General features: G+C 45.3%; 1 protein-coding gene across 2 annotated transcripts in view; it reads right to left on the minus strand.

The window, feature by feature from the left end:
* Window positions 1-3,231: 3,231 nt before the first annotated feature.
* The window catches only part of gtdc1 (glycosyltransferase-like domain containing 1), a 46,217-nt gene continuing 38,736 nt past the window's right edge, over window positions 3,232-10,712 (minus strand). For both annotated transcript variants that reach the window (XM_008285948.1, XM_008285947.1), the window contains 3 exons: window positions 5,872-5,942; window positions 5,647-5,738; window positions 3,232-4,938 (listed from right to left, as the gene is read on the minus strand). In XM_008285948.1, coding sequence (XP_008284170.1) covers window positions 4,864-4,938; window positions 5,647-5,738; window positions 5,872-5,942 — 238 coding nt within the window. In that variant the 3' untranslated portion in view covers window positions 3,232-4,863. The remainder of the gene's footprint in view (window positions 4,939-5,646; window positions 5,739-5,871; window positions 5,943-10,712) is intronic.

Raw genomic sequence — 10,712 nt, forward strand, 5'->3', positions numbered from 1 at the left:
ACTGTTTGAACTCTGCGATGAATTCAGTGCATGAAGCGTTTTTATCTGTAGTTGTAGGTTTCTCAGGTTCAACTCGTTCTGCTGCGTCACGTTTAAGTCACGCTGAGAGGTTTAAATGTTCCTCCAGACTCAGGATGCTCGTCCTCGGCTGTAAACGGTCGAGTTGCTTGAAACAGAAAGTGAGATAAAAGGCAGCGTATTGACGGTCTGACTGATCATTGCAGCACCTTGGAGTGTCTCCGGGGAGCAGCGACTTGTGAAGCTGCCTTCGTTTAAACCTGCCGCAGCTTCAAAGACGAGGTTCTCGTTTTGTTTCTGCTCCGCTAAACGGCTAAGCGGCGTCTCCGCCTCCGACACGGCGTTCATTAACACGTCTCAACACGGAGGCGTTCATTAACGCCGTCAGATCACAGACGAAGCGTCGCCGCCGTGTCACCAGCACGAGGCCTGTTTCCACTCAGGCTTTTGTCGTTTCCACACGTTTGCTGTCCCTAATTAAAGTCATTTTAGGTTCTTTGTTGAAGCTGTTTTCAGTCCCTCTTTAGACATTTTAAGTTGCAGTTTTCTTTCATTTTTAACACCGTTTCTCTGTCACTGACTTCAGCTGTTTTCACTTCCTGTTCTGAGGAATTTTCAGTTGTTTTCAGTCACAGGTTTCAGTCGTGATGTTTTTTTTTTTCAGTCCAGTTTTCTTCTTCTTAAGTCGCTGTGTTCTTTCATTTTTGCTTTCTGTAGTTTTTCACTGGTTTGACCTGTTTTTAGTCATGTTCAGTCCATTTCTCTTTATTCTGACATTTTCAGCCATTTTAGTTTTTTCAGTCCCTCATTAAAGCTGTTTTCAGTCCCGTTTTTTTTTTCTTTCTGTCGTTTATTAATCACCGACCTACAAACACCAGCTGTCAGTCACTGTATTGTGTTGTTTTTAATCATTTTCAGTCCCTCGTTTAAGTTGTTTCAGTCCCCATTCTGCCATTTTAAGTCAGTTTTCTTTTGATTTCAAGAATCACTTTCTGCAGTTTTCAGTCACTGATTTGTGTCCTTTTCACTTCTGGTTGTTTTCAGTCACGACTTTCGGACATTTTCACTCCCTTGTTTATGTTGTTTTGCCATTTTAAGTCACGTTTTCTATGTTTTCAATCACCAGTTTTCTGTGGTTTCCAGCTTCTGTTTTCAGATATTTTTCACCATAATGTCACGTGTCTATCTACTGGACTGGTTAAATAAATGATGGAAATTAAAAAGTGATAAATCTGGAGCCTCCTCTGTGGACTTTAAGGACTCTGGAAACATTCACAGTGTGAAGGTAGAACTTTGCTTCATTAAACACTCTAAAGTCACCGTCGATCCAGAACCAGCTGATTCTGAGGAGGTCAGGAGGAAACTTTGCTCACATTTGGTTGATTTTATTCTGTTTGAACGACGGATCCAGACGCTGGAGAACGAGACGGCATGTTTGACTGCAGAAGGACGGTGAACAAAGCCGCTGTGGCTTCGCGAACACGCGGCGGCGGCGGCGGCGGCGGCATATTTCAGGTCGGTGCTGGAGGTGTCGCAGCCACAATCGGAGCTCTGCAGACAGAAACCGGCTTCGCTCCTGAAGCGTGAAATTACTGTCGCTGCTCTTTGTTGATAATCCAACAGTTTTCAGAAAAAGCCTTGAACCAAACTGCCTTCCTGCTGTTTGTCTCAGAGTTTAATTTGTTCACCTTAAACCAACATTTCACCCTTAAACGTAACATCACATCCTTTTTATTGGAGCGCCGAGAGTTTCAAAGGATATAATAATGCGATATGAAACGGCTGGTTTTCGGTTCGATCTGGTGCCATTCTGTCGCCGTTGTGCTGATTATTATTTTCTCTTTCAGCTTTCTTTTCCTTGTGACTGCTATTTATCACCACTTTAAATTATACAGTGTGTTGACATGTGAACTAGAGTCTGGTTTGTTGTACTATGAGCTCACAGGATTGAAGGTGTTCATGACTTCATCACCTCTGAAGTCACGTCAGTCCAAACCACCAACAGTTTACAACATAACCTCAGAACATCAGCGCTGATGGACGGAGGACCAGAACTAAACCTGGCTGCTGCTCAGAACAAAATGTCCAGATCAAAGTTTGCTAAAGAACATGAACAGAAGCCTGATGGATGCTGGAGAACATCCTCTGGTCAGATGGAGATCAATGTGCTGGGCTCACATGGAGTCCAGATGTTTGGTGTGAACCTGACCAGGACCACCACAGTGGATGCATGGTCCTGACAGTGAAGCACGGAGGTGGCAGCATCATGATGTGGGGCTGCATGATGACATTTATAGAGGCAGCATGAAAAAAACCAGAATCCAGACTGATGAGACGACTCTCAGTCTGCAGAAGCCTGAAGACGAGCAGGAGAACCACCCAAAGCCCAAAATCACACAACAGGTTCTACACAAGAACAAAGGGAGAGGAAGATGTGGACCGTTTGTCCCCTGACTTCAGGCCAACACAACACCTTTGGGGTATTTCAGGGAGAGAAGTAGAACACGAAACCTTCAGCAAAGAGCAGCTGGAGAAACTCAAGTGTTCAGAACGTAAGAACATGTTTGCAGCACATTGTGGACTCTGGTCTGCTCCACGCCGAGGAGGAGTCGCTCTGTCATCACAAATAAAGGACCGAAGAAATCAAAGACTGAACTCTGAGCAGTGAAAGGTGGACGTCCAGCACGTCATCTACGCTCCTGAAGGTTGATGAAACGTCTCCAGATGTGTCTAAAGATGCAGAAAAGTCGCCTCTCTGCTGGTTCTGTTGACACGTTGAAGCTGAGCTCGCCGAGCAGCTCGCAGCTGCAGGCTGCGTTCACTGACTCAACTCCTGCAGCTGCACTGAAGCATCTCCTGCGTTCACACGAAGAAACGGGCCGCGTGACTTCACACCCGACCTCAGGCCACGACACGAAACGCCGAGGAGCACTCGCACGCAGCGAACGCATCGCAGCACAGATCTACAGCGACACCACCACTGAGCACGCTCCAACGCTTCAGTTCACCGCTGCAACCGACAACCACCTCCAGCCGCCGCCTGAAACCGCACGTCACCGGAGAGTCAGTGTGAGGCGTTCAGGGTCAACATACCACAGCGTGATGAGTTTAGGGACAGCAGACAACAGTATGAGGCGTTCAGGGACAACAGCGTGACGCATTCAAGGACAAGAAACAACAGCATGATGTGTTCACAGACAACCGACAACAGTGTGATGTGTTCAGGGTCAACTTACAACAATGACAAGAGGATTCCCATGAATACATGGACAACAGCATGATGCATTCAGGGACAGTAGACAACTCTGTGAGGCATTCATGGACAACCAACAAAAACCAGCATAAGGCATTCAGGGAAAACAGACAACAGCATGAGAAGGATTCCCATGAACACTTGGACAACAGCATGAGGCGTTCAGGGACAACAGAAAACAGCGCAATGCGTCGGGGACAACATACAACAGCATGATGCATTCAGGGACAGCAAACAACAATGTGAGGTGATCAGGGTCAACAGCGTGATGCATTCAGGGACAGTAAACAACACTGAGGCATTCAGGTCAACATACGACAGCACAAGATATTCATCAAAAACAGCCAACTGCATGAGACGTTCAGGGTCCAAAGCATGATGCATTCAGGGACAACAGCCAAAAGCATGAGGCGTTCAGGGTCCAAAGCAGGATGCATTCAGGGACAACAGCCAACAGCATGAGGCGTTCAGGAACAACAGTGTGATGTGTTCAGGGACAGTAAACAACAGTGTTCAGGGCGCGATGCATTCAAGGAAACATGCATGATACGTTTTTGGGACAACAGTATGAGGCATTCAGGGTCAACATACAACACCGTGATGCGTTCAAAGTCAACAGCGTAATGCATTCAGGGTCATCAGACAACAGCGTGATGCATTCAGGGTCATCAGACAACAGCGCAATGCATTCAGGGTCATCAGACAACAGCGTGAGGCATTCAGGGCCAGTAAAGAACTGTGTGAGGCATTCGTGGTAAACAAACAGCAGTATGAGGCGTCAGGTTCAACTTAGAACAGCGTGATGCATTCAAGGACAGCAGACAACAGTGTATGATACCTTCAAGGTCAACAGCAAGCTGCGTTCATGGTCAGCATACAGCAGTGTGATGCGTTCTGATCAGCATATAACATTATGATGCTTTTGAGGTCAACAGACAACTGCATGCTGCGTTCAGGGTCAACGTTCAACAGGGACAACAGACCACAGTGTGATGTGTTCAAGGTCTTGTAGGTTTACCGTGCAAACAGAGAAATTCACATCATTTTACAAAACTACAACAAAACTTTATTGGCAGCGTTGTTTTTGACTCCTTATCAAATAAAGTTGTCATTGTTATTTTCCTGATGTTCTTTTTTGTCTTTGACTTTCGTCCACACTTAATCGGCAGGAATGAGCTTCCACAGGTCAGTCTATTGATTATTGATTAGATCTGAAGGAGTCTTTTAGAAAATGTGACTTCATTAAAAACAGGCTGATGTTTGGATGAAATCCTCCTGAACTGTGTTCAAACTTGTCTGATGATAACCAGAACTGAGACCAGGACCAGAGCTGAGACTAGGACCAGAACCAGGCAGTTTAGGGCAGCAGGTTCTGGCTGCGGCTCAGTCCCGTGTATCGTAGAAGGATCTGTGTAGAAACACGACATGGTTCCACCTCTGAAACATGACAGACTCAACACGTTAACCCTCCAACCTGCTCACAGGAGACGGAATGTTAACAGGTCCAGACCCGCTTTGACTGAGAGCTCAGAGGAGGCAGAGACGAACCGCACCGATTCAAACTGCCGGACCTCCAGATGTCCATGGTGCATTCACGGATGCTCATCTGTTAGCAGAGTCTGAAACCTCAGCCTCAGAGCGGCCCAGGAGTAGGAGGAGGTGTCGACCTGCAGAACCAGAACCAGAACCAGAGGCATAGATTGATGAATCAGCAGCTCGACAGCCTTCAGTGTTTAATCCGGATGTTTGTTTCTCTCTTACAAAATAAAAGCCTTTCATACGCTTCTGCAACCCTGATATTTACATGTTGTATCCTGCTAGCTAACATGCTAACTGAGGCTATAGTTAGTCAGGAGCTACAAGCTAATTCTGAGCTAACTGGCTCTAGAGACTAACACTACGCTAACTGTATGCTCAAGCAAATTCTAAACTAACCTTTCAAGCGACCTCTGAGCTAACATGACCCTGAAGCTAATTCTGTGCTAACTCTGTGATGCTAACTCTGAGGTAACAGGACCTTGGAATTAACTTTGAGATAAATTTATGGCGCTACCTCAGCTAACAGAATCTTGCAGTTAATGCTGAGGTAACTGTACCAAGCTAACTCTGAGTAAAGAGGACCCAGAAACTACCTCTGAGCTAACAGAACCTAGAGGTAGCTTCAAAATAGCTTCTAAGAAACTAACCTAGGAAGTAATTGTGAGCTACTTGTAAGATGCTAACTCTGAGCTAACAGGACCTTGAAGCTAATTCTAAGTAAACTGGACTTTCCCAGTTCAAACGGAACATACAATCTGATGACAGATGCTGTCCAGGTGCATTGTGGGACATGTAGTGCAGTGTTTGCACATGTGTGGCTCAGTTTGTGTGGTTACCATGACGACATGTCTCCTGGCGACATCAGGCCTCCTGCAGAGTCCCTGCAGCCGCTTACAGAGCTGCTCAGGTGTGGAGTACAGGTACTGTGCTGGATTAGAGACAGAAGAACAACAACAAGCTGCTCAAGTGTGGAGTACAGGTACTGTGCTGGATTAGAGACAGAAGAAGAAACTGTGACAGTGACTGATGCTTAGCGGACCAGGTAGTCCAGGTGAGTTTACCTGGAAATATCTCAGGATACACCAGCGCCTTCGGACACAGGGGATAGCAGCCGCAGTGGACGGCTTCCAACCTGCAACACATTCAAACACAGGAAACACCTTCAGACCTGCAGAGTTTTGTGATGGTTTGTGTCTGCTGAAGTTGTGTGTAAATGAGATGCAGCTGGTTCTGACAGTTCTGAAGGTTCCGGTCGGAGCTGCCATGGTGCCAGGGGTCACTTCAGTTCAGTGACGTAAATGTTTGGAGGCAGTTCATCTCAGATGTAATTACGTGATGTGTAACCGGACTCGGTGACTCCGTCGTGGCTGTGGGGCGTTAACGGGCTCAGCTGATGAACCCGATTAATCACTTGGAACCGCGTTCAGCATTAATGAGTGTCGCCCCAAATACAGACGGTTCTACTGTTTCTACTCTGACAGCCGAGTTCACAGCAGCTACCTCACTGAGCATCTGAAAACTTTTATTTTGACAGACTGGGTAATTTATTTTGTTGAGCTCAACTCATGCTTTTATTTTGTTAAGCTGAAACCAGACTTTTATAAGACCAGGTGCTTTTATTTTGTTGATTGGACCTGGGGTTTGTTTAATTTGGCTGAGCAGGAGCTTTTATTTTGTCAACATGAAGCTGACACTCACAAAGTTTTGCTTTACGTAAACCAACAACAGCTGAGGCTCTTATTTGTTGAGCTGAAGAAAAGCTCTTACTTTTCTAAACTCAACTCTGGATTTTTTTTTGCCTGTTGTTGATCTGAGCTAATGCTTTTATTTTGTTGGTTTTTATTTTGTCTTGTGAAGTGCTTCTATTTTGTTGAGTTAAAGTCCAAGTTTTATTTCGTCAGTGATAAGTGACTTCTTAATCAAAACTTTGTTAACCAGAGCTAGTGTGCTTATTTTGCTGGTTGAAATGGAGCTTTTATTTTGTCATGACAAGGATAATTTATTTTGCTGACCTAAAATTGTGCTTTTATTTTGTTGAGCTGTGCTAAAGCTTCTAATTTGGTGGTCTATTGTGTTCAAATCTCCATGACCCAATTAACATTTTAAATATTAAATCAATTCACAAACACACTTACACTCACAAAAAAAATGACATATTAGCAGTGCTAATATTTAGCATGTTAGCCTGCTAACACAACAGCATTACAGATCCTTGTTGTGATGGTGTCCTACAGAAGTCCATAAAACAACAGAACCACTTAAAGGCCACATTTCTCCATATAAACCAGCAGAATCAGAGTGTTTGTACAATCAGAGCTGAGATGAGGACCAGCAGAGCGCCGTGGGGGGTTCGGTCCTGGTCCCTGCTGGCTCTGGATCAAAGACAAACACAAACACACCAACACCCCCTCGGGAAAACCTTCCTCTTCTTCTTCTCTCGAAGTATAATTAGCTCAGGATTCATTAGCAGAGTGGAACAGTGAGAGGTCGACAGTCATTGCAGATGCTGCTAACACCATTCATTTTATTTATCTGTTAGCTCCACCGTCTGTTAGCTTAACGGTGTGTAAGCTTTTTGTCTGCTAGCTCCACTTCATGGTCTGATAGCCGTTGTCCATTGGCTCCACTGTCTATTAGCTCAGTTGTCTGCTAGCTTCAATCTGTTAGCTCCTCTACCTGTAAACTTCTGTCTTTTAGCTTCTGTCTGTCAGCTCCAGTGTAGGTTAGCTTCACTTCATGATCTGTTAGGCCTACTGTCTGTTAGCTTCTGTCTGTTAGCTTCTCTACCTGTAAACTGCTGTCTTTTAGCATCTGTCTGCTAACTTAAGTCTGTGAGCTTCTGTCTGTTAGCTCCAGTGACTGTTAGCTGCACTGTCTGTTAGCTCTACTGTCTATAAGCTCAAGTGTGTGTTAGCTGCACTGTCTGCCAGCTTCTCTGCCTGTTAACATCTGTCTTCTAACTTCTGTCTATTAGCTTCCTAAAACTTTACGTTCGTTAGCTCCACTTCATGCTGTTAGTCATTGTCCATTAGCTTCACTGTCCATTAGCTCCACCGTGTATTAGCTTTACTGTCTGCTAAGTTATCCACAATGACACAAAGATATATAAAAAGTCTCATAAAAGTCCAAAACTATTTTAACGGCTTCTATTCACCCGATCTGCTTCAAACTCTGCGCCGCACTTCCTCGGGTCCCTGACGACGCACCTGCCAAGTCTGAAGAGGATCAGATGAACGGTTGTTGAGATACAGGTGAAGAACAGACACACAGACACACACACAGACACATACACACAGACACACACACACAGACAGACAAACAGACACACACACACAAACAGACTAGAATATTCTAGAACTCTGCTGTGTGTGTGTGTACTTGTTTTTGCTACATTGTGGGGACTATGTCCTCTGTGTGCATGTATGTGTGTGTGTGTGTGTGAGTGAGGGTTCCACCTATGATGTGATGACATCATCAAAGCCAAACTCTGATGATGTCATGATGTCAGCCCATAAACAGGGTTCCAGACTGAGGACTTGAACACTTGCACACAGCGACAGGTATCTGGTAGCAGCGAATATCTACAGTCAGGAAACCGACGAGATCTTCACCAAACTACTGAGCTCTCAAGAGAACCGACAGCATCTACACAAGCGCAGTTGACTACAGACGCTAGCAGAACAACAACTCCTTGCTTCACTTGTGTAAAGTCATTAATCCCACTGACATGGAACAAACCAGACGCAGAACCGGGTTTGCCACTTTCCTTAGAAAGATCGACGAGGAAAGTCCACAAGAGGCTACAGCACCTCCCGCCGTCGTCAAGAAGAAGCAGAAGGCTCCTCCCGTTCCCCAGAGAACAAAGGCCTCAGATAATTCTGAGGCAAAGAAAAACCTCCAAGAACACCAACAGGAGGTGAACCAGGGCAGCGAGCAGAAGGACCCAGAAATCTTCGGACTCAAGAGTCGGACGGAGAGTCTTTCTGCATCGTCCAACAAAAGACTGGAGAAGAAGAATGAAGAACTCCAGAGTTACGTGGAGGCTCTGGAGCAAAGGCTGGAGGAGCGGGAGGAAGAAGACCTGAAGGTCCATCAGGAGTTGGTCCAGCAGAACACAGCCCTGCTGAAGCTGGTCGACTCCATGAATGCGACCATCAGGAAACTGAGGGCCGAGCAGAACCAGGCGGACGAACTCTGTCGCAGCTGCAGAAAAGAAAATCAAGAGCTGAAGGACAGAGTGAGTCAATATGAAGACCTGGAAGAAGCTCTGAAGGCAGAGAGACGCAACAACGCCGAGTCCAACCAGCTCAAGGACGAGGAAATCCTCAGACTGCAGAGTCTGACGGAGAGTCTCTCTGCGACGCTCAGCGAGACCAGCCAGCAGCTGAGCCACACAGAAGCTCAAGTCCAGCAGATCCTACAAGAGGTGACACAGCTGGAAGAAGTGGAGAAGGTCAAAGAGGACAAGATCCAGGAGCTTCAGCAGCAAAAGACCGGGATGGAGCAGAAGCACCAGAAGCTGCAGTCAGCTTACATGGTGACTCTGAAAAAGAGGAGAGACTTTATGAGCTGGATAAAGAATCTCAGAAAGACAGAGGAGGAGAAAGAAATCAAAGACGCTAAGAAGGAGCAGAAAAAGAAGGACAAGATAGAGAAGAAGGAGGTGGAAAGGAAAGAAAAAGAGGAGAAGAAGGAGATGGAAAGGAAAGAAAAAGAGGAGAAGAAGGAGAGAGAGAGGAAAGAAAAAGAGGAGAAGAAGGAGAGAGAGAGGAAAGAGAAAGAGGAGAAGAAGGAGAGAGAGAGGAAAGAGAAAGAGGAGAAAGAGAAGGAGAAAAAAGAAAAAGCAGAAAGAAAGAGAGCAAAGAAACATAAAACAGATGAACTAGAAAAACCGCTTCAGGAGCTGGAGGCAGAAGAATAGAAGCTCTCCCTTCTCCTCACCTCCTCATCACCTCCTCATCACCTCCTCATCCCTCCATCCGCCAGGCGCTGCATTATAATACTATAGTACTACAGTAATACTCAGGATCAATTAACACGTTAAAATATTTGAAAAAATACATTTAAAAATATGAAAAAAAAACCAATCTGACCAAAAAATAACCAAAAAAAAGTACAAAAAAAGAAGTAACAAAACATAAAAAAAAAAATCAAAATATTCTAAAATAAAATTTAACCCCCCGCAGAATCGCCACCTTACCGTGGTGGAGGGGTTTGCGTGTCCCAGTGATCCTAGGACGGATGTTTTCAGGGTCCCATGGTTGTTGGGTCCTTCGAGGCAAACTGGTCCTAGGAGAGGTTCCAGACTAAGAGCGATTCAAACAAAAAAAACCTGGAACTTTAGTCCAGGATGGAGTCACCTCCCCAACACGTGTGTGGGGACGGTTCTGGACATGGAATCCATATGGACCATGCTCCAGCCTCTGTTGTAGAAGCAGCTGTTGAAGCTGTAGTCAGAAAGTCATCTGCGACTGTCATGGCAGCTACCTGAGAAGCCATTGGTGGACACCAGCGGCGAAGGAGGCCTAAAGATGGAGGCAGGTAGCAGGAGGCTAGAAAGACTGCAGGTGCAGCAGCTGTAGAAAACTCAGGTGTAGAAGAAGTTTAGACAGACTCTAGAAATGGAGTTTAGACTCATTCAAACCAGAGTTCATTGACAAACATCCAACATGACTTGATGTTTGTCCAAAACTACTCAAAAGTCGCCTAAAATAGTGCACAAACTGTCGACAATTCATAAAACATAAAACTTAGCATAAAAGCATAAAAAACAACAACCCTGTCCAAAACAAACCAAAGGAAAACCCTGGTCAAAATTGTAAAAAAACAAACAAAAAAACGCTGTTAGTGTTTCTGTCTATTAGCTTCTTTGTCTGTTAGCTTCACTATCTATTAGCATCAC

This window comes from Stegastes partitus, unplaced genomic scaffold, assembly GCF_000690725.1.
Source record: "Stegastes partitus isolate 25-593 unplaced genomic scaffold, Stegastes_partitus-1.0.2 Scaffold424, whole genome shotgun sequence".
NCBI classification, from domain to species: Eukaryota; Metazoa; Chordata; class Actinopteri; family Pomacentridae; genus Stegastes; species Stegastes partitus.